This window comes from Dermacentor albipictus, chromosome 1 (assembly GCF_038994185.2).
Source record: "Dermacentor albipictus isolate Rhodes 1998 colony chromosome 1, USDA_Dalb.pri_finalv2, whole genome shotgun sequence".
NCBI classification, from domain to species: Eukaryota; Metazoa; Arthropoda; class Arachnida; order Ixodida; family Ixodidae; genus Dermacentor; species Dermacentor albipictus.
In genome coordinates this window covers 161,097,979-161,123,263 of record NC_091821.1, presented here as the reverse complement: position 1 = coordinate 161,123,263, position 25,285 = coordinate 161,097,979, and the positions used below count along the sequence as shown (strand labels likewise).

Below are 25,285 nucleotides of genomic sequence, written 5' to 3'. Positions count from 1 at the left end.
GCTGCCTTCATTCTGCTTACGCCACGACGTTCTCTATAAAAAGAACTTTTCACCTAGTGGCAGCAGCTACCTACTCGTCATTCCCGCATCTCTTTGCGACGAAGTCCTACATGCCTGTCAACGCGACCGCTGGTCACTTAGGCTACACTCAGACATTGGCAAGAATTAGGCTAAAGTACTATTGGCCGAGACTTGCGTCGATCGTGAAATGTTACCCACAGACATGCCTGGATTGCCAGTGCCGCAAAGCCCTACCCGGCAAGCCAGCTGGACTGCTGTATCCTGTTCAGATACCGCAAGCGCCGTTCGAACAAATTGGCATGGTCCTTTTAGGTCCGTTTCCGCTGTCTACTGCTGGGAATAGATGGATAATCGTCGTCACGGATTATCTTACTCGATACGCCGAAACAGGTACTATCTAACGTGGAACAGCAGCCGAAGCAGCGCGATTTTTCGTCGAAGCCGTCGTCCTAAGGCATGGCGCTCCCGCACTGGTCATAACAGACAGAGGATCTGCTATCATGGCTGCGCTTCTGGATACCGTGTTGAGACTAAGTGGTACCACTCACCGAAAGACCATGGCTTATCATCCCCAAACCAATGGGCTGACAGAACGTATGAATAAGACTGGCAGACATGATGAGTATGTACATAGACGTCGACCACAAGAACTGGGACGAGATTTTACCATATGTTTCATTTGCGTATAACACGGCTCGCCAAGAGACAATATGCTTGACGCCTTTCAACCTCATTTACGGACGCGAAGTGACAACAATGTTGAACGCAATGCTGCCACACGAGTGCGGTGATGACGAGACTGGTGCCGAGGAGTTTACGCAACGCGCAGAGGAAGCCAGGCAGCTTGCGCGTTTGCGAATCAAAGAACAACAGGAATACGATGCCCGACACTACAATCTTCGGCACAGACCCGTCACATACAACGTCGGTGACCAGGTGTGGGTCTGGACTCCGATTCGTCAGCGGGGGCTGCCTGAAAAGCTCCTGCGAAGATACTTCGGCCCGTACACAGTTCTGCGCTGCATCAGCTATGTGAATTATGAAGTTGTCCCCGACAGCCATAACTGCTCCAAACGCCGGTGGCATCTGCCCGAGGTTGTGCACGTGCTTTGTATGAAGCCATACATTTCCTCATGACCTCAACTTTGCACCGTCTGTGCACAGCCTTCGGCGGTTGGTGCATTGGGACGATGCCTTCTTTTTTTTTTTTCAAAGGGGGGGCAAATGCCACATCCTATATGGTCGCCGCGGGTATGTGCCAGGCGATGAGAATGACGCTGAAGTAGCGCGCGAGTGGGAAAACTGAGACGACAACGACGTCGCGTTGACTGCTCTGATAAAGTGCTTTCATATGTCCTCTACGCCGGCTTTCCCGTCTCCTACTAGGCTGCGACAATATAAAGGGAGCCTTCAATAATGTGACGCATGAAGAAATCCTCCAGAATCTCCAAGACACAAACTGTAGGATCCAGACCTACCAATACGTACACGACTTTCTCAAAGATTGCACGGCTACAGTGGGTTTTGGCAACATCCGAAGCGACAAATTCGAAATGCCCAACAAAGGAACTCCACAAGGGTCAGTCATTGCACCTTTGCTGTTCAATCTCGCCACGATTAGCTCCCGCAGCAACTCGATGGCATCGAAGGTTTAAGCCATGCAATATGCGCCGACGATATAACGTTATGGACAAAAGCGTCCTCAACGGGCAAACAGCAAACTACCCTCCAAGAGGCAATCGATGAGATAGAACAGTACCTCTCAAGATGCGGTCTCCAGTGCGCCCCCCGAAAAATCGGAGCTACTTGTACTCAAGGCAAGGACTCAGAGAAGACCACAAGCCTACGTCGCCCCAGATCCCAACATCAGACTCAACGGAATCAATATCCCTCAAATTGGCTCCCTCTGCGTCCTTGGCCTCACAATACATAAAGACGGTTCTGGCACAGCTACGCTTCCGAAGCTTCAGAAGACCCTAACACAAGTAACTCGTCTCATTTGGCGTATGACCACCCAAAGAAGAGGACTTAAAGAGCAAGAAAGCATCCAATTAATCCAAGCACTCCTTATAAGCTGGATCACATATGGCACCCCGTATCTACTCCTCAAGAAAGCTGAAATTGAAAAACTGAATATTGTCACCGGAAAAGCAATCAAGAATGCACTAGGACTTGGCCTCCATAACACCCGAGAAGAAATGAGTGAAGCGCACAGAGCCAGCCAGCTGGAACGCCTTAAGCTGTCTCACGCAGGCAGAGCAGTGCTTCGCAAAGCATACAGCGAAATCTTCATAGCAGACTCAAGACGTGAAAGCTCGATTGCCGCCACTTCTTCGTGACTCTATCTTAGTCGCTCCAATACTTCGCAACACGCATGCAACACACCACAAAGAAGACAAGCAAGAGTTAGAGCGCTCAGCAAGAAGTACTCAAAGAAGCCCAACATGAAATATACAGATGCGGCAAAATACCGAGCTAGAAGAGCATACACAATTACAGTGACCAACAACCAAGGGAATGAGCTAGTCGCTGTCACCATACCGGCCAGAAATCCAGAAACGGCGGAGGAAGTGGCCATCGTCGTCGGCGTCGCCACACGCAGACACAGCAATCATCTTGAGCGACTCGCAAACGGCATCTAGAAACCTACAAAAAGGCCGAATTTCTGCCGCAGCAGTGAAGATTCTAAAAGAGATAATACTCCAAGAACTATCCGATACCTACGTAGCATGGAGCCCAGGCTACGAACACCTGGCAGGAAATGAAGCAGCACGTGCTGTCGCCCGAGAGCATACCAGCCAGGATTTCCTGGCGCACAGTCTTAACGGAAAGCGACAAGGGTGGAGGACATTCCCATCAACTACGCTGTAATATTGCAACACTACCGACTGGAAAGAAGACAACATCCTCTACCACATTCAAAATTAAGCAAGGAAGAAGCCACCACCCTCCGCAGACTACAAACGAATGCGTATGTATGTCCATGGAATTATCATGCACCGGATGCACCCCGCCAAATTCTCAGACCTATGCCGATATTGTGATGCACCAGACAACCTCCAACACATGGTGTTGGTGTGCCCACACCGCGAGAAAATGCCTCAGAACCGTTATAAGCCATCAAAGAAACGTGGGAGGCAATGTTAAAAGCACAGAGCCTGTAAGATCAGCGAAGTCTGGTGGTCTGGGCTGCGGCATGAGCCAACGGCTTTCTGGACTAAGAGAGCCGCCCACCTAGGTTGAAGAAAGAACACTTTCTCGCTGTTTCTCACAATAAATGTTCAATCCTCCTCCTCCCTCGGTACCTGCGAATGTGACTGCACGGCCAGGGAACAAGCAGACGAAGCGGAAGCTCATCTTTCTTGCTTCGGTGCGAAGAAAAAAGAAACAAACAAAAAACATGCAGACATTCTATTTGTGTGTTTTATTATTACTGTAAACTTCAATTCGTCAATTCAAGCAACAGATCCCACAAATAACATATGTTGCCTTGAATAATTCTTGCAGACGTGCGTCGCCACGAGTGACTTTCGCTGCGGCCACCGGTACGTAGGCACAGGGACATGAGTACGTCGCCATATGGCTTGGAGCGCGGTCGCTGTGAGGGAAAGGGAAAATGGCGTTCGGATTGAAATTTCTGACCTTTCCGCGGCACGTAGCAATGAAATTATTTGCAAACACAATCGTTAGCGTGCATTGTATGCTCTGCGCTTGTCAGCTCAATATGGCCAGACCTGGTGAGGGGCCCGTTAAAGACCACGCAAAGAGCGATGGAACAAGGAATGCTAGGCATCACATTAAGAGACAGAAAGAGAGCAGTTTGGATCAGAGAGCAAACAGGTATAGCTGATATTCGAATTGACATTAAGAGAAAAAAAATTGAGCTGGGCAGGTCACGTAATGTGTAGCTTAGATAACTGGTGGACCATTATGGTTACAGGATGGATGCGAAGGGAAGTGCAGTCGAGGACGGAAGAAGACTAGGTGTGGCGATGAAATTGGGAAATTTGTGGGTGCTAGTTGGAATCGGCTGGCACAGGACAGGGCTAATTGGAGACTGCAGGGAGGCAGGGAGGCCTTCATCCTGCAGTGGACATAAAATAGGCCGACGATGATGAATCGATATAACAAGCTAACCGATATAATGATTTCGGCTCTCATGCCAATGGTTTATCCAACCTTGTGGGTACCCTTTGGAACCTGCCTCATGCATTGTTTCGGCTATTTGCCCTGAGCAGTCACTGGGGCAGGGTATCTATAACTTTGGCTAGCATACGTGCCCTTGTGCTGAACTCTCTCTAATGAGAAATGCAAATGTTGGACATTCCTTTCAAAAGACCTATAACATAGCCATTCAGGGTGGAAATTTGTACAAGTTGAATTACGTTAGTTGTTTAAGTGCTGAAAGGCACAGACACCAGAAAAAGATGTAGAACATGTTTCCTGCACCTTTTTCTTGTGTCCTTGCCTTTCAGTGCTGAAACATTTCTAGCATGCCTACAATGGACAGTTGCTAAACAGCATGTGCTGAGAAAGAGCTCCCAAATAGGCCAACAACAGCACAGGAGTATTGTTTCATCTCACACTTGAAGTAAGCTAATTGCGTCTTGCATGGAAGAGTGGGGCCGTAAACATGCGAAACATTATCGGCCTTGGAGGTGGTCATGGCAGTTGTGCCAGTACTTGTGCTTTGTCTTGTGAGAAATTTAAAGTATCATGGTTCCCAATACTTCGAAGCTTAAGGAGTGTTTATCACAAAGTGTGTGCAAGCAGATCCAGATAGTGGTCAAGATTAGGGGAGGTATTCTGCAAGAGTCCACCTACTGTCCATTTAGGCCGTTCTCGATTGGCTAGGGCCGCTCATCTCCTCCTGGCTCGTACAGCTGCACCCAAACAACGGCCGAAATAGACTGTCCAACAGGTGGACTCTTGCAGAATACTCCCCCAGGTTCTCAATTGAATGATTCAGCGACCAAGATATGCACCTTCGTGGTCAGGTATGGAAAACATTTAGTTCATCTAAGGTTAGTTTGAGAGGAACATCACCAGTGACAACTTTGGCAATATTTAAGTTCTTTAAAAGGCCCCTCACACCTGTTTTTGGACAGCTCTACAGAGGCTTAATATTGCCAGAGATACATGAACTTTGATAATGGCATGCAATGGATGAAAGGATGTGGATTCTGAATGAATTCAGCACTTTTCTGACAAAACTGCAAAAGCAGAACTGCAGTGCCCAGAATTGCCTGCCATGTACGTTAAAATTGAAACACAGGCAACATGCGTTAGAACGAAATTTTAAGAGCAGCTGTCCACACAGGCACTACTTATCAGATTTCCCTGCTCCCTAAACTTGTATGCAGAAAGCTGCTGCATGGGATGAGAAACAGTACTCCACTAGTCAATAGTTGCAGTAAGTTTATTTCTACTGAAATACACTGTTGCAAACATTCCTTTGGGCAATGCATACTGCATGCACATATACAAGTCTTTGTACCTCCACAATATGTACTAGCAGACAGTGGGTCACTGTGCCATCAAGAACAAATAAGCACAGCATAGGTGATACTATTCAGAAGCATGGGGGGCAACCAACTGACAGTGCATCTGTATAGTGCAATTACAACTATGTCTGTGCACACAGACCAGGCAACAACAAGACACCACAACATGCTTCACAGTGTGCACATCACAGTTGCAAGGGAAGTTCACTTGCACAGCTGCAGCACTGTCACGCACTGGCGGTGCACATTGGCAATAAAAGCAGCAAAAATGCCCTTCGTGTACTTTGTTACATCTGCTTGATGCAAAACTATGCATTTGTACTTTGCAAAATGGAAATGCTTAACTTGCTTTCCAAGCGTTGCTTAGAGTAATGGGCAAAAATATGCAATAGCTATCCTTGCACAAGTTGTAGAAAAAAATTGCTTTTGTACGAAACCTAGAGTATGCTTTATCTACATGACTAGCTCTGTGCAATGCATTTGCATCCCATCCATATGTCTGACGCCGCAGTAAAAATAGTCGCTGCTAAGGATAAACCGCTACAATCCTTGAATACACCAGAATCATGATGCCAGCAGCTGTTAGTTGACATAAAGGGTGGTCTTCTCACTCGCAACACAGCTGTGCTCAGTGCCTGGGTTTCTTTCGAAGAAATATAACACGGACTAGAGGTGGTTACTTGAAACAACTTGTACATGTAACGCATGAACTCCTATATGATGCTCATCCACATTTGAATGCCTCAATATTTGTACGTCTGATTCACAAGTATGTATCTGCACTAGTACAAGTCTTGGTTATCAAGACCTGGAGCTTCACATGTGCCAAATCTTAGGCAGCACTGATGCAGACCACCTTGTTTAAACAACTGTTGAAACCGTGTTTAAACAGCTGTTTAACAAGTAAATATAAATGAATATACTTCATGTACTGAATGTTTAATGTGAACCAGTTCAGCATACAACATAAAAGGTGTATCCAGAAAGTAGGTTTCAAATTACTAGTAACTTCCACAAGAGTATACCAAAAAATTGTTACTATATGTTATATTTCTAACCTACTTTTAAAGACTGCCATTTTACCAAGCACCTGTCACAGTGAAGCTTGTTTCTACAATGCCACCTGTCATAAATGCTAGGTTCAACAGGGTCTTTGTTGTCGCAGTCTCCTGGGAAATGCATAACAGTACAAAACATCTTCACATACACAATTGAATGGAAATTTGTGAGAAGAAATGGAAAGTGAGCTCATTGTAAACTGTCTGTCGTTACAAACTTTATTCTCTGACAACAAGCCCCATGCCGCTGAAACGAAAATATATCTGAACAATTGGCTTTGTCAAAACTTTGTTATGTCCTCCTGTTTACCAGTGCGCACTGAAAGCGTACTGCAATACACATTCCCAATTATTTTTCAGTAAATTCACACTTCTTTTCATTCAAGATATGAATCACAAAATGATTTTAGCAAGTCCTGGGCTGCTCAACCTCCTTGAAAACAAGGAGTGCAACCAAAGTTGCATCTAGGTAGTTGTCTTAGATGGTGTATGTGACTCACTGCTGAGCAATAAATTAGCGTGAAAGCCTGCAATTCCTACAATTGAGCCAATGTGGCAACACATTCAATGGAACTCTTTCTAGATACACTTTACATAAACAATGGCTTGTGCAACAATTTGAACTGAATACAAAGGACAATTCTAACATGTAACTGTGCAAACACCATTACACATGTTAACCTGTAGGAGCTGCCAGGCACAAGTGGTGACAACCACTATTTTCCCAGCATAGGAATTGAATGATACACCAGAAGAGTTTAAAGGGAACAGCAAATATATAACTACAGAATATGAACATGCTTGCAGTCACTAACAAGTCCACATCATGGTATTTTTTGTGGTTGCTCAACTGCAAATATCAATAGCATCCTGAAAAGATTTTACGCCAAAAAACACAACACACACAAGAAAGACGACAAGACGTTGTGTTTTTTGGCGCAAAATCTTTTCAGTATGCAAGATCACCAACTAGCCCAGCAGTTAACTCTTCTAAAGTACATCAATAGCATCACATTAGACACTCCATTAGTTACTCTTCACTAATGGCATGGAAGTTTCCCCTAGCTGCAAAATGAAACAGGCTTTAACCAATTGGACTTGCGTATACGTAGAAAACCTGAGAGAAAAATATTTTAAAACATTTCCATGCATCTGTTATGACAATATGAACCAATTTTGTGGGTGTTAATTAAGCACATAACAGTACATCAGCAACACATGGACGTATGGATGATAGAAAAGACATGACATGAAAGGGTCTTGAAGGTGCCTACAATGCTCAATGTGCCAAACATCACAGCAGAAGCACTTTCCTAAAGAATTGCAAATAACATCCAATTCACAGGATCAACTGAAAAAATTGGAGGACCCTTAAGCTTCGCCTTCAAGAGTGGAACGCGACAGCGTTCCCGTCGACCCGCCAAGGGGTGTAAGACGATGGGCTACGGCACAGCGACTACGCACCCCGCATCGGAAGCGGTGAGCGTCGAGCAACGCAGCGTTCGGCGCGGCAAGGAAAGGTGTGCCTGAGCAAACGACGCACGCCTGAGCCTTAGAAACAGCTCGTTTCTAAGGCAACACCGCATTCACTAGAGGCGCTTTTGTACCGCTTTGAAGCATCGAACTCGTGGCTGAGTGGTAGTGTCTCTGTCTCACACTCCGGAGACCCTGGTTCGATTCCCACCCAGTCCATCTTGCAAGTTGTTTTTTATTCATGAAATGCCTGCTGGGATTTATCGCTCATGGCCAACGCCGCCGACGACACCGGCTTTTCTGCGACATGAGCTCCTTAACGCTCTCGCGTTAAAAGGCTACAAAAGTATTTCCATGCACTTTTTGAAATATTTAACTGGTACCACACTTTTAGTACACGATTCAAGAAATCAATTATATTACCATACTTGTAACCATTTGGCATGATCCATATATGTGGAACTATTTTATCAGACTGCAATATTTGCTATATAAAAAGTCTTGTACCATAACTTTCAACTTTATCTTTTTTTTAATGATGTCTGTACACTCAGTTTTACCACAAGATTTTAAGCAATATTTCTCCACAAGCATAAGTGCACTCCTGCAAAACTTTGTAAAGCTGCTTAATTTAGTCTTATTTGTAAAGCAAAGCATGTGCATCAATACTTATTAATACAAGCTGAAGTTTAATTCACGTCTAAACATACTATCTACATACCATTAGACATCCTGACCTTCAAGGGTGCAACTTCATGGCTCCTGGTGCCACATTCCCACTCAGCTCCGACAACTTGCAACCCGAAGACTCATTTGTACAGTGTATTCAATGGTCACCCCTTACCCGTAACAGTTACTCGCTTGACTTGACAAAGTGACACACCTATTACTCGATATTCCAACTGCTTCATGCTAGATAACCTTTGCACTTTCAGGAATGGGAAAAATACAAAACAAGAATGCAGATCTTGCACCTGCTCTCAGCAAGAGCTAGCTAGCATAACAGATGCAGCCGATCTAACACTGAAAAATTGAAGATCAGCTGGTGCTCCTGCGAGCTGGATAATGAAAGATTTCTGTCATGCTGCACTATGTATGTCAAGGTAACTGAAATAAGCACGAAAAAAAGAAAGGAAAAAAATATTTAAATCCCACTTGCTACTCCATGCAGGTGTGCAGCAAAACAGTAGCTTGACGTTTGTTTTTTCGCCTCCTGAAGGTTTCTTTTTCTACTATTATTTGGGTACTTTTATTTAATATTTCCAGAAGATTTCCTTTGTCTATTTCCATGCTAACAGAACAAAATGATGCTGCTTGCTACGACTCACTTGCAATTATTCAATGTCTCACATGGCAACGCTTTCAGAATATGTCACGAAATAAGGCGCGCACTAAAAATGGCAATAAAATGTACCCTTATTCAAGCACTCACAGTAAAGATAACATGTTCTGGCATCAGCATAAGAAAAGAGCAAAATAGCAAGTAGTATAATGTTTCTGATCTTGCAAGATCATCTCTTGTTGCCAATGTAGACTTCAACTTACATAAAGGAGCAACATTCGTAACATACACACGCAAGATAAAATCCTTCAGCACCTAGTAAAAGCAGGATATTCTTTCTGCTCCAGCCTATCGAGCTCTGAACAGAAGGTAAAAGAGCAGTTTGATTAAAATGCACAAAAAAGGGCAAATAAAGAAGGTGACAATGTGATAAAAGTATTCTTGACTTTACACACCAACATAAAACAGTGCCACATATATAAACAGTTTTGATGAATGAAAACTAGGCAGCAATTTTCTTCCACGTATGCAACATGTGATAAAGGCCATAGACCTGGCTTCCTTCACAGCCTATAAAAATATTTTGTACAACAACGGTACATCAAAACAAGGAAATGCCTAACAGAACACAGACTAGACTTGCATGTCAGTGCTGTCTTCCATCTCTTTTGTTGTATAAGAAACGCAAAGCAGCAGACAGACAATGCTTCTAAAAGCACGCCAGAGATCATATCCATACAGCAACCATGGTTAATTAGTTTCCATTTTGGCTGCCATTCTTTTCAACAACTGCTCACTTTGGATTATCATCACTTTGCTCAGACACCATTTATACTGCTTATGCCCAAGCAATACGTACAACACAACAAACAACCATAATGAATAACAAACATGAGAAATACCCAGTAGACATACTTGGCTGTTATAGTCTAAAAAATATTAAACATTCCCAACAAAACATGAAACACTTCAATAAGCAGATTTAGATCAATTAAATAGGTTGTCAATAAAAAGAAAGAGCAACTGTGTTAGGGATGCAGAAGTTTTTCTTTTTTTGTAAATTCGTATGCCACAGTTATAGGTGTACACAACTTACCAGAAACGCAGCACTCTGTACTAAAGCTAGAAGGATCACAATGGATCACTCCACAATAATCCCTGGAAAAACAAACGGCTTTCCTTGCTCTCGATTTGCTAATGACAGGCTAAAGGTATATATGAAATTATCCAGACGTAGTTGTGTATTGCATAAAGGTGACTACAGTACCACTAGAAGTGGCACAACTTGGCTACAATAGCAAGAATACTTTCATGAGGACACAGCATTGCCAACTATGTAGAGGACAGATGAAAGTTTGCCTTTGTGTTCATCTCTACTGAAAAATCCAAGGGGACACATGCGCACCTATGCTTCTTCCACATTTCCCGAAAATATCCACTTTGTATGCTATCACTTTATCTTAGTGTCCTCCTCAAGTTGCCGTAAGTGATATTTCAAAATATGGAGCACTGTGTTTGAACTACAGCATCAGAAGGCAAAATTTTAGGTTCAGTGCAAATAACTGTGCATTAAAAGAGAGTATGCACTACCCCTGCTTATACAAACCACTGAAAGTGAGCATTCACGTCTGAAACCAGAGGATCAAAACCTTTAAACAGGCAAGTTGCAAAAGGTGCGAGATCTGTGGCACAGAATTGGCCAACCACAGAAATTGACCCTCAAGACAGATAGCCAACCAGCCTCGGACAGTTTGCAGTTCACCACTGCACTTCATGTTTACTCGGGCATGCTAGCAAATCACTCGGGGCAAAGCAGCTTGCCAAATATAGAAATCGGCCTGTGAATAAAGCAAGTTAAAATATATTTTCATCATTACTGCCAGTACTTTATCTTAACTATAAATTCCATACCATATGTCGAAATTCTCAAAGTACACCCAGACCTCACCAGAAGGCAGCAAGAATGTAATCAGTGTCAATATAAAATGTGCAGCATTTTTATAAACATTTCATGCATGACACACACATTATATTGCAGTACATCATGCAGACACTTCTGCAGGTGCTAAAGAAAGATTTGTGCCATAAAATTTTGTGAAGGAGAAGCTTGAAACAACCATTCTGAAGATATCCATGACATGTATACATGTACAGTATGCTTACAGTAATTTATCAATAAATCAATTCTGATCTGCTAGAACAGAAAAATGTACAAACCTCTAAAGTTTTGAAGTTGCTTAATTAATGCAAGCACTTCTAAACATATGAAACCAAACATAGGCAAGAAGTTGAAGGCAGAAACTTCTTAGACCATTAAGTCAAGATGAGCAACGAAATCAGGGAAAGCATGGTGGAATTGAAGACTTGTGGTGAAGGGGGGGCATTTATTTTTATATTTCTTTTATTTCATTTTTTAAGCTGTAACTAAAATGAAGGAGAAGGGAATAAAGATACAGCACTCCACAAGGGAGGGCCTGGCTTACGACCCCTTGCAAGCAGATTTAGAATACTAGAATATATAAAGCCAACTTCTGTCATATTTGTCTACAAAAGGCAGAAAGTCAGAAAGTCAGAAAGTTTGAACTGCCAAGAAATCTTGTTCAACTGCATACAATTTCGATTGGAGATTTTCAAAAAGTAGGAAATTTTGCAGGAATTCCACAACAAAACATCTGAAACGGACAATTTAGGTCTTCTCACAACTCTATTCCCAATCAGTAAATTACATGACCCAACCATCAGCTGCACATGAAAACACTACAAGAAAATTTGAAGGGCAGATGTTATAACATACATTATTGCCATAAATCACTTCAAATTCTCTGCAAGCAGATGCAAATACTGTGTGATGCAGGCACAGTATCATAGCAAGCACGTTGCTAGAATAGATTGTCTGCACGGCGAGTCTGCTACATACTAATAAGGCCCTGACGTATATTACTGAATAAGAGAAGAAGCTAGTCGCATATTTTACCATGTTCAAGAACTGCGAGGCAATAATCACTTGGCGCACAAAGCCAGCTAAGCTTTTGATGGTATAGTTACTTGCATACTAAGAACAATGTTAACACAAACAAAGGAACAAGTTCTATAATTACAAAAGCGCCCCCTACTCATTTTACTTCACCACAGTGACAAGCAAACATACTGCAAGAAGTGCCTACATCAAAATACACTCACTTTTTAGTGACAGCTGCCTACAATTAACACAGCAACAGCCAGAAAAAGGAACAAGTCAGCAAACTACCAGATATGCCAAAACGATACTCGGCACTGTCAAATCTTGTCCAAGCCAGCAACAGCATGCCTTGCTTTTCATTGCTCCAGAGAAATTCAATTTCAATGCAAAAAGCCAATACAAAAACAGTAAACATCCAACATAAGTTTTTGCACAGGTGTAATGAATAAAGGTGACTTTTCTAGCGTCTACACCACTAGTTATTTGGAAAGAGGAGGCCCCTGAACATGCCACTGTAAAGTATGGGCAACTAGGATGTCACACGGTATCCAAAGGGGACACTCAAACAATGTGAACAGCTGGATGATATATAAGCCAGTGTGACATCCCTCCCGAACAGAAGCTGGGCGATTTCCCTGCTGAAAATAAAACACAGAGGCATCCCCCCAAAATAGTTGAAGAGCTTCCTTTAGCTGCGCAGTTTTGCATCCAGTTGGACAAGTTGCAAAAGGAAGCCATTATTGGGTCGTACTGCCCGGTTCATGCGTAGGGTGCGCAGGCCATCATCAACAGTCATTCCTTTCTTGATCATCAAGTAGGCAATGGCTATGGTTGCAGACCGCGACATTCCCATGCGGCAGTTAACCAGCACTTTACCTGTTGAATGACATAAAAAGGAGAACTTTCAAAGCTGGCCTTGCAATTCACATAAGATACACACATAGAACAAGATAGCAAAAACTACTCTAGTGCTAAAATGTTGCACTAAATTGTGTAAAGCTGAAAAGGAGGCACCCAATTTCATTGCAGCCGAATTGGCGGCCATTAAAGGAGAAAGGACAGGTGTGAAATTGAGGCATATGAAGAAAAAAAAAAGATGCACGTTTAGGTGGGGAGGGGCATTTCTAGTTTTCACGGACATGGGTACGATGAGACGGACTACTTCTGCATGAATGGTAAGCCAGCAAAATTACAGGGGGCATTGGAAACACAAGCACCACACTCTTCACTGGCTATATTCCCACTGCCTGTCAGGTATTCCTGCTAACTATGCTTATCTAAACAACACACCTTCTTCCAGGCCTACTTGGTTAAATGCACTCCTCAGTAACACAGAGACATCGCAAAGCACCTCTTGCAACTGTTTTCCTGCTCTTCCTTAAAGGGACTGACCATATTTAGGGACCTAGTGTTTTTTTTGTTTTTTTTTTATGGTGCAACGAAACACTCACCCTCTCTAGTGTTAACACCTGCAGCGATTACTTCAAAAAGTGTGTGGATATTTTGTAAGCAAAATTGTTCGATCTGAGCAGCCTCTAAAAAAAATTAAGAGTCCCTCCTCTAGCAACGCTGAGATGCGAGAGCGATGCCGATAACCCGCCTCGCAAACTGCAAAACCCTCCCATCGTTCTGCTTTCATAGTAGTGAGTGCAACTGTGGTTAACCATCTAGATTTTGACCTTTTCTGCCAGTTTTGAAAATAAAAGGCTGGTGCAATAAGTTTGCGTTGTCGTACAGACCTTTCTTATATTTGACTGCATTTTCCCCCCAAGTACACGCCTATGTCACAGCTGGCTGGCCCCCGTCATCGTTATTCTGTCGATAGACGAGCCAAGCCAACTCAACGAAAATGAAGGTGAAGGAAGCACCACTTTTCTACTCACTACAAACAAAGGCTTATCTCCACATTGCAAGTTAAAAAAAGCTTATAAGAGAAGAATGTTTGCTCCATTTCAATACTAATAAAAAAAAAAACCAGGAACCACGTACACTAATATAAGGTCACGTGATAGGCCCCTACGCATCTTCATGTTTTTTCTGCGTGGGGCGCCAACGGTTTTTTTTCAATACTTTTAGAGAAGAACTAAAAATATTAATTACATTTAATGAGAAAAAAAATGGCACATTTTAACCAGTAGAATAGGCAATCTTTCCATCAGTGGGGTTATTTCGATTCATGTTCTGAGCGGTTGTCTGTCCCTTTAAAGGGCCCCTCACCAGGTCTGGCCATCTTGAGCCGACAAGCAAAGGGCATACAATGCGCGCTAACGATCGTGTTTGCAAAGAATTACATCGCAACGCACCGTGGAAAGATCTGAAATTTCACTCCGAACCCCGTTTTCCCTTTCTCTCGAGGTGACCGTGCTCGAAGCCGGACAGTGATGTAGTCGTGCCCCCACACCTACGTAGTCAGGTCCGCAGTGTGACATCGCTCGTGGCGACACATGACTTCGAGAATTATTCAAGGCAACATCTGTTATTTGTGTGATCTGTTGCTTGAATTGACGAATTGAAGTTTAGAGAAATAATAAAACACAAACGGAATGTCTGAGTGTTTTTTGTTTTACTTCGGACCGAAGCAAGAAAGATGTACTTCCGCTTCATCTGTTTGTTCGCACGGTCGTGCAGTCACGTGCGCAGGTACCGAAGCTATGCCATTTTCTTCCGTGTTCCAGCACGTGATCATGCTCTGCAATCCCCTTGTTCTGCTTCAGTATTCGTGTAGCACTGAATTATACCGCTAGTCATGTGTCCTTGTGCACAGCGCACAAAATTGTGCGCTGTGCAAAACCAGACAATTACAACAGCTCGTGCGCAGCGCCGCAAAAAATTTTTTTAAAATGAGGAGGAAAAAAAATGAAGGCAAGGCCCATGACGTATGCGTCACACAATCCTCAAGGTCCGGTATGGGAGAACGAAGGGAAGGAATTTCGCTTGCGGAGGCTAGACGGGGCGAGTGGAGAGCGTCTCACTATGCAGTGGAGCTCGCCTCCCGAAATCATGGGTTCACGGCATTGAAATATTTCTATTTCGGCTATTAATCAGCCGATTTGAAAACTTTTTGCAGCAGAACACTCCCTAGAGTACACGTAACAACTTTCAGTGTATAACCCAAATTTTCTATGGGGCTTGGTGAGGGGCCATTTAAGGTGTTGTCATGTTACACATGACAAAAACTTTGGATGTTGCTGGATTAAACGAAAAAATATTTGTAAGCAAATGGAAATAGAACACAGACAGAATTACAAGGAGAGTGACCATGCACACATTATCTGCACTCTGAATTTTCACATGCCTTTAATCTCAAGCAAAGTGTGTTTCCCCAGTGACAAATATGACAAAGTCGAAGTGGAAGGCCATATTTACGAATGGCCCCTAAAGGGATATTTTCACTCTTTCATGACATAACACCCAAAGAAACATCTCAGTGCAGTAAGGCGCGATTCCTGATGGCACCTTGCTGACCATTCTATTGATGCACTCAACAATCACAAGTTGGTGAGAGGTTTTTTTCTTTTTCATGAATCTTCACCTAGTGGGATCCCACAGAACTGATTTGCCATAATCAAAACTGGCTTGCGAATTAAACAAAAATTCCCTTGCTGCGAAATACCGCTCAGCCACAGCGCGGCTCCAATACTCATCCATTAAAAAATGAAGATGCAAACAAACCATACCTTACTTCCTGTTTACCAAGTATTACTCAAGATTAATTTGTCAAAACAGCAGAACTAACTTATGGACACAAAGCAACCTATGCACCATGAAATTTTTAAAACTTTCTTTTCAAATCCTGTGAGCAATAAGTATAGTGAAATATTGCTATGACTCTCACAATGAATTACAGGTTCTGCATGTCTACAAAAGAGTTAGGGAGCCAATTCATAATGGGGCAATTACCATTGTGCTCAAGGCAGTCATCAATAAAGTTGGCACATTTGTCAAAGTGTGCTGCGATGTCTTCCTGTGGTATGTCAACAAGGCGTAGGCCCAAGTAAGAAATGCCATGACTATTATAAAATGCCTGGCTCGTGTCCACCTGACCAAACTGGGAACCCTCTGCTGTGTTGAGAACATGGGTCACTCCTAGGCCACGCAGGTAGTGCTTGTTGCGTGCGGCACCCCTGCACACAAGTACCAAAACAAAAATGGCACACAATCATGTATAGATTTACACAGTAGTTTCACAGTGGGACAATGTACATACAACAGCGAACTAGCTGTATCACTGTTTTCTCCAAAGGAAAAGTAGGTTTTTCAGATGCACTGTACAAACAAAAAATTCAGTTGCAAGCACCCGTGACAAACGGTGGCTTGCAATAATTTGCACAATAAACAGCTCCCAACAGCATCAGCTTTTCTCCTGAACACACAATACTTTGCTTGCCACAGCAATGCAGAGCAGCTTGTTACGATGCCACAATATTTGACAGGAACTGTGGCAGCATTACATGTTTGTATCATACCTATCCCAATTTATCCATTCTTAAAACAGCTCAGATTTCTGTCACATCTGTTTCAAGTAAAAGATGGCCCAGCTATGAAAGTCATCATGAGAACTTATCATTCAACTGAAAAGCAGTCTTCTTTTGATGGAGAGTTGAAGCAGCTATACAGCATCCCGTTCGGGCATTGTGTACACAATTGTGCACGCCAAGATAGTGCATCAAAAGCAAAAGCACTGGCAAAAATAATATTTAAAAGTACACTAAGAAGAAAAATTATCTGAGTTGTATTAATAAACTACACTTCAACAACGCCAAAAAATCCAGTCTTACCATGAGAGGAGGCTTGGCAAGCCAGAAAAGATGCAAAAACTAAAGATGGGTGCGACACTACCCTAAATGCCCGCACCAGCTCACCACAACAGCATGGTTTTTGACAGCGTCTGCACGGCCCTAGTTAATTTTTTTATCAAAAAAGATGGACTACATTGTATACTAAATGAGCAAAAGACTGAACTCGCCAAGCTTAAAGAACATTTACTGAACCACAACCCAAATATGAGAAAAAAAAGCTTTTCGATGGTTATACGTGCCAGAACCACAATAACATGAGGCACATTGTAATGGGGGACTTGGAACAACAAATTTTGACCACCTGGAGTTCTCTCATCCAACTCGCAGCACACTAGTGTTTTCACATTCTGCCTCTACCAGAATGTGGCCACTGCGTCCGGGATCAAACCTGCAACCCCATGCTCACCAGCACAACTGAGCTGCTATGGAGGGCAAGAAAATACATTGAAATATATGAAATCACACTGATGTACTGGCAATATGGTTTCAGTTCGAAATTAAAATGGAACTTTAATTTTTTTTTTCTTTTGGTAATCAGCTTATTACTCCGAAATTAGCAAAAATTGAGTTTTGAATACTCTTTACAAAACTGACCAAGTTAAAGTGTTTCTCTTTGGTGTCCCTTTAAAATGTATCGCATACATTTTCAAACACGTGCTGAAAGTTTGAAAATTTGAAAATTAAATGCTGGGGCCTTACGTGCCGAAACCACGATAACATTATCAGGCACACCATAGTGGAGAGCTCTGGATTAATTTTGACCACCTCGGGTTCTTTAAGATGCACCTAAATCTAAGCACATGAGCGTTTTTGCATCCCTGTAGAAGTGCAGCCGCCGCTGCCCGATCGAAGTTGCGACCTCAAGCACAGCAGTGCAATGCCACATTCACCAAGTTACTGCAGCAGTTGCTGCAAATTTGAATAATACATGTGAAGTGCTGTAGTTAAAACGAGCTCAAAGAAAAAGTGCTGGGTGTTTGCTCTTGGTGTTAATATGTTGCAATGTAGCAGCTTCACTTTTTTTTTTTCACATTTTACATCGGGCATAGTTTTCAGGTGGCTGGATCGGTACTTTCCAAGTATGCTGGACATGAAACACTTGATGTTCTCATATCTGACATTCCTGTAGAGTTCTTGCATGGAGTCCACATTCTGTAAACTTTACAAAACAAAATCTGCAATCGACAAAATTAATTGGTGCCTGAAGGGGATATACAGGCTCCAGTTAGTGAAGCTGGAGCCTTTATGGCGCCAATGAATGCAATTCATAACGTACAAATTACAATATAGATGTCTACTACTGCATAATTTTCCAACACTGATACACGGTCACTTAAATTTAGCTGGCTGCATCAGACGCCTAGAGACCCCCCCATAACAAGGAATATTCACTGCTACTAAATAAACACACAGATCAACACATGCCAGAAAAGCAAACAGCGAAGGCTTAAAAGGTCTTGGAAATTTGCAAATAAGAGCTCCTAAAATGCAATGCACACAGACACACTTGTGAAAATGAGGAGAAACAGAGACCTGTTTTCGCTTCTGAAACTAGTGTTCTGATATAGACATACAAGAATAATGCGAGCAACAAGCTGTGAAGAACAGTTAAGCAGTTCGACCTAGAATCTAGTGGCCCAGTAGTAGGTCAATAAAAGGCGTAATGAAAACCCGCCAAGCGAGCATATAGAAGCAGTACCACATAAAACGCACTTACTCGTCACCGACGAATATGCCTGGGTAGACCTCATCGCAGTCAACCCCGTACGAATAGCGATCATTAGGCGGTACTTTGATGCCGTGCGACTTTGCCAGCAGAGCGACGCCAGGTAGCGGTTTCAGTTCAGGTTTGACTTCGACCAGGATCTGGTGCAGTCCCCTCATAGCGAAGCTGTTGTTGTCGCAGCCGAGAAAACTCATGGGTGTCAAAACTGCAAGCCAAAACAAAATTCGGAACAAACATAACCTTGGTAGAACTCTACGACTCTACCTGCCGCGAGCGCCCGAGGACCTAACGTTAGTTCGGGGCGTTCAGGCGTTTTCAGCTAATTTTAGCCACCCACCTTTTTTGGCATGACGGCTGGCAGTGTACCAACCGATGCTGTGGCTTTTTGGATATTCAACGTTGTCAGTTCGCGCTGTGTTTAACTTTACATTCGCGACCAATCGATGACAGTGACGTGCTAGCCTTGTTGCTACGAGCGTCTACATGTTACACAACTACACTGCTACAAGGCGTGCGGAGCCTTATTCCATGGCATATAAGCGCACTCGGAATTGACAGAGTCACAGCAAGTTCCACGAAAGCAAGATATAACACACCCCTCCCGCACGTCCAGCGATAAGCAGATGACTGTCGTTTGCCCGTCTGCCTGTTGCCGTTACATAGGGCTGGCTCAGCTATAGAAAACCGCCGACATGCAAGGCATATCAAGGCGTCGCCAGTGTAGCAGATGGGGCAAAAATGTTCTTTTTTTTTTCTTCAGACTGTCGCGGGCAATTTTTAGACAAAACTCAAGTATGTATAAGTAGTGTAATCTAGCTTATTTGTTATTTATTTGGTGAGGACCTCAAAGGCGCACAAGAGGTGCAAGCACGTCACGAAGGGGAGCACGAGGGGGAAAGGGAGGATAGGGCAGATAGGGTGCCTCAATCAATGCGCTCGGCCTCCTTCTCTAGGGAGAGGGGACACATCGAGCAGGAACGGGCACGTACGGGAAGTGAGCCCGCGCGCTTATAAAGCGGACGTACTTAGGTATGATTTTAGGTCTTCTTCTGCAGGCATAACTAATAACATACCGGGTGATCATGTTAAGTTTTACGGAATTTTTAAAAATAGCCTGCTGAAAATTCTACTCCAGAGCTGCATTAGTCAGAAAGGCGGACATATACTTGCACGAGACCGAGACACATAATCAACTAACAAAAAATCACAAATTATCTTATGAATTAATTACTTTACAGTACATATTGCAATTTACGAATTGTAGCCGCTGAGTTTGCAAGGCGTATCCACTTGGAATGAAATTCCAGGATGACGCCCCCCCCCCCCCTCCCCGAGTTTGGAGATATGCGCCATCAAAATCTTACCAAAACACTCTGTTATGCATTGAAGCACAGAAGCAACTGGAACGCCCGTGTATTCCGTCCCCCACTTTGGGAAATATTATATCGAAACTGGAGTCATCCTGAAAATTAATTTCAAATGGATACGTCATGTAAGCCCACCAGCTATGGCAAGGTGTTTGTGAACCTGCCACCTCCAATATTTGAAGGAAGAAGCGTTCATCGCATCAAAGTAGTGCCCGCCAACTGCCGGCAGCAGGCTGACGCCTCTACAATGGTGGCTAGCTAGCCTATACCTCCCTTCACCGGCTACAATTCGTAAACTGCAATATGCGCCGTAAATTAATTAATGAGTGAATTTTCGGCTATTAGTTGAATATGTGTTTCGTTTCCTCATGCTAGTAAAGTACCACGGAGGGTTTGCGATACAGGAAGGCCAGCAGAACTTGTATGCAGATCAAGGTGCCTGCGAGCTGGCCTGTCATACCTATTTATTCATTACATTCGGTTTAGGTTATGCGTTCCTTCGCCTCGTCTCGCATATTGTCATTTTAGAACGCAGCTCTTAGGCGCCCGTTCCTGCGTTGAGCATCGGCGTCCCTCAGCGTCCTCGGCGTAACCGAGCGAACGAGCACAGCGAAGGATAAAAGAGCGAACGCGCATTAAAGATGGCGATAGCGAAGAGAGTGGGAGTAAGAAAGCGGAGGAGGAGGGTATGGCGAAAGCGTGAGAAGAAAAGCGCAGCACCGCGCAAGACGTAGCAAGACGTGTTCTGCGGCGACGATCGCTACAAGATGGTGCCAGAGTAGCGCGCGTCGTCTGTTCACCGATGACGCCATCGACAAGGCATGCGCAGAGCGCGTCTACCGATACCATATATATGGAAACAAAGCGCTGCATGAGCGGAGGTATGTCTGCAGCGGCTGCTGTGAATCGCGCATTAGGGAGTATTAATTGAGTAATGCGAATTTCGCATTAAGGAGTATCGCAATCCTCGGTGAAGCGAACGCGTACATGCCCCGTCTGTGAAATCGGCGAGATTATGCGTGTCGCCGCGAGAGAAGCGAGCGCCGAAGGAGGAAGGCGCCTGGAGGTGGAGAAGAGAATCGCGTGTTGCGTCACGCAAAAGAGGCCCACATAGAGGTTCCGTGCAGCGTGCTACGCAGCTACGAGCGGCGCACCTGTGTTGAAAATGAGGCGCGGAAGGCCGAGTGAGCGACGACTGCGATAACAATTCGATTAGTTCCGAGAGCCCTGCCGCTCCTTCCTTGGATAGCTCCTGGCATGCTGCGACAAGCTTCCGAGCGCACGTTTTTTCTGGACGTGAACCGTGCACGTAGTCTCAGCGCTTGTGCTGAGATTGCAGTTTTGTGTCCGGTAAGCCTTCATTGCTGCGGAATGTGGATTACGTTAAAACCAGGATATGCCTAATAACTTTTGCGTGCCCAATTGCCGGAGCAATTACAAATCAGGGTCGAAAAATCATGTGTTCATGTTTCCGCAAGATGAATGAAAGAATATTGGACGTCAATGCTAAGGCAAAGAATAGAAAAGCTGAAACTTTGCGGAATAAGGCATCTGTTTCCTTGTAATACTTGCACTAATGTGTTGTATCTCCATTGCTAAACACATTTGAGGTGTTATAAATATGGGGTGAACTGCGGTACTGTATGTAATAATGCCTCGCAAGCGAAATTATTCGTTTAAAGCCTAATCTAGACTGGAATAAATACATGTGTCCCTAATATGAAGGACAGACCAGTGACTTTGTCAGGAGATATGCGTTATGGTGCAGTACTAACATTTTGTTGAAGAACTTTTGTGGTCGCCTGAACGGCAAGCTCTTTAACGCTGACGATAAATCAAGGCAAAGAAGCTACTATGAAGAAGATGGCCAGCACTGTGACTTTTTCAATATAAGCCATGCTCCATGTCATCATGTACACGAAATGCGTTCTCAATCCTAAGGTTGAACCATTTCATTTTTTATGGACGGGCTTTTTAATAATGCAGCGCGTTGCGTAAAATGTTTTGCACAAATAAAATAATCTTGGAACACCCTCTGTGCTCTGCGGGCCATCTGTTCAACTATGCCTAAAAGACAATAACTGCGCTTCGGTTAACGTCGCACGTAAGTGCGCGATCCCTTAATTCAACCCGTATCCCTGAGCAGGCCGCCGGCCTCCTCTCTGTGACGTCACTCGCCGAGCGCTCAGGCCTTTTCTTGTCCAGGTGTTGTTGGCAAACCAACGCCACGAAGACTTTCCTTTAGGTGGCGTAACTTCAGCGAAGCGGGGAAGGAGAAAGGCTAGGCGTCGCTGAGGAGGAGGGTAGGCGGAGGCGCGCTGGGTTGACCTCATCTGGCAGTTGCTACGTGTTCTTAATGCGCTATGGACGCACCAGGTTCGTCTCGTGATCGACAGGTCAAACGCCGAGGGAAAAGGACGGAGGAGAGACTCATGCGGCGGCAAGCCGAGCGCGAGCCGACTGACCCCGAAGTCGTCGCCAAGCGTCGGGCACGAGTTGAACAAGTCCGGCAAAAGGCGCAGACTTGGCGTGCCCAGGAAACTCCAGAAGAGGAAGAAGAAGGGGAAAATTAATAGCGTGAATAGTACATTACCAAATTGCTTGAAATAATAAAAACTGCATTTACATACAGGTGTTTCCTACTTGCAATTTACACTTTATAAAACTAAAAAAACGGACATGAAACATACAAAGTAAAAGGTAAGCCTTGAAAAAAACGCCACACTTACATAGAATCAAAACATATTAAAATGTTCTGCGCGCAATGCACAAAAAGAGAATATCACCCATACGCTGGCGCGTAAGTCGCGTTCACGAAGTGAAGTGTCACTGTAAATTCTTTGTTGCTGTTTTTTAGACCATACGAATTTATTTGCAAAAAAGCTTTGCTACAAATTTTCCCGCTGTTAACGTAAGCTTGAAAAGGCTAATTAAAAAATAATTGATCAGCCTTTTTATGATAACCTTTGAGCTAGTTGTGTATCGGTAAATTTTGAGGCAATCACATTGCAACGCACCTGAAAAAAAAAAGTGGCGGTTTCGCCCTTTCGGGCGAAACCGCGACAATTAAGCATCGATTGCGATAGCAAATTAGTGGACAGATATACGAAGTAAGGATATCAGTTTTATCGGCCGTATAAACTTGTAAACATAGGCACACTAACTGAATTCAAAAGCATGGTGCCACGCGCGCACAAGCAAAACATGAGCACACCTCACTCGACGGCCGCGGAGACTCACTGTCAAAACGCTGCAGCGAGGACACGCGGCGGCAGCGGCGAGCGAATTGACCTTCGAGCTGCCGCTCGCATCAACGCGAACTACGCCGCGAAAACACAGCGGAACGCTGACTCTGTTCCCATCGCAAATGGCTTTCAGGATACAGCCATAGAAAAAAGAATACAGTGGCCTGGCCGGGCGCCCGCCCGGAGTAGAACGCGTTCCCCTCCCTTCCCTCCCCCAATGGCTTGCGCGCAACGGAAGGCGGCGCGCTTCGTCCGCGCTTTCCACCGTTGCGTGCGCGTACGTACGTAAGACCTCCAGCACCGTTTACGTACAGCGCATGCGCACTGTGGTGCACGCAACGCTAATGCTAACTCTTTGCGTTTGCTGCTTTACGCTATACTAAAACTGTCTATTTGCCGGCTCACCCTCGCAAGCTTTCACTCCCACATATACCCCGCGCAGCAACTATTTTGGCGACGCCGATGGCAGAAATGCGCCTGGAACGTCTGTATAACTGCTATCGCAATAAAAGAGAGACAGAAAAAAAACTGCGAAAATTCGGAGCGGATTTATTGCCAACGGATATCTCAACAACGCACGGCGCTTTTAAAACCGCGTAACTTGATTTTGCCTCCGGCGGCGTCCTCCTTCAATACCACTATTGCAACATTAACATTAAAATCAGTATTTTAAATGTTACTTAACCAATCTTAGTTAATTAGCGAACAATCTGCGAGAGCTGATCCGCCATTTGTCGGCTGCGCTGAAAAAACGACTAGTGAAGAAAGCATCACCGCCTTAGTCAACCCCCCCCCCCCCTTTCTTTAAATCTGTTTCCATTAAGATAGATCACACGGTATATCCTTTGCCAGAAAGACTGCGAACCGTTTCTTCTTCGATATAGCAATAATAACACTAATCATTAGAAGAACAAAGTGCGAGCCCGTTTGTTATCAGAATCAAAGCAGGTGATCTCGGAAGCTGGGCGCTGTTAGATATGGAGCTGGTTCCTGCGATTACTTCGAGTTCCCCAGACCACATCGGATTGCAGCACAGCTAATTGAGGAATGCAGAAGCAGGAAAGCGCATTCCAGAGAAGCGGCCGAGCAAACAAGTTTAAGGCAACAAGTTTACGTGCCAACAAGTTCGTGCGCCGCCGGGATTAGCAGGTGGGCATCCGACAATGAAGCAGGTGCAGCCCTCCCCTTCTCATTGTTCGAGGTGCATTGCCAGTCTGCGAGGCAAGTCCGCAGCAAGCCGCCAGGTGTGACCCCACGACACGGGCGCCTACCATTGGCTGAGAGTGGCGTCATCGGAGTGGACTCTCTCATTGGTCAAACATGACGTGACTTGCAGTGCTCGAAGGGTTTATAAGAAGCCTTCCAGAGAGACCTGAGCATTCTGGGACATGCCCTGATTCCCTGATTCACCTCTCTCGAACTTCTTGCCGCGGGCCGCAGCGTCCGAGTTGCTGCCGGCCCGTAATGTCTGTACGACTGTTAATTGACGCTCACGTCCCCTGTACATAATGTAAAATAAATCCTCCCAAGTTTTGGGTTTTCATCCCGAAGTCCGTCCTCCAACCCCTACAGCGCCTGGTTAGCCTTTTAAGGAAACCCTGAGGTCACTCGTGCGCGGGAATTTGAAAGAGCGCGACGATTCAAATAGGTACCGTAAGTTTCGTTACAGACGATGTTGGTCGGAACGGTAATCAGAGAAGCGCTTCATGCGTGAGAGAAAACTCATCATCCATATACCATGCATATATGTATGTCTGCATCAGAAACCGAGTCTGAGTAATTATACTTTCAATTAGAGTGGCCATGTGGTCTTGTTGGTTCATTTTGAAACGAGCATATTGTAGCGGAGAG

The 25,285-nt window shown here is 44.3% G+C and overlaps 1 protein-coding gene across 1 annotated transcript; it reads right to left on the bottom strand.

Moving 5' to 3' along the window:
• Positions 1–5,422: 5,422 nt before the first annotated feature.
• LOC135911278 (dual specificity protein phosphatase 3-like) lies at positions 5,423–19,485 on the bottom strand. Its single transcript, XM_065443479.1, has 4 exons — positions 19,160–19,485; positions 18,814–19,027; positions 16,198–16,421; positions 5,423–13,173 (listed from the first exon to the last, which is right to left on the bottom strand). The coding sequence occupies exons 2-4, from the start codon at positions 19,014–19,016 to the stop codon at positions 12,986–12,988; spliced, it is 615 nt and encodes a 204-aa protein (XP_065299551.1). The 5' UTR covers positions 19,017–19,027; positions 19,160–19,485; the 3' UTR covers positions 5,423–12,985.
• Positions 19,486–25,285: the final 5,800 nt, after the last annotated feature.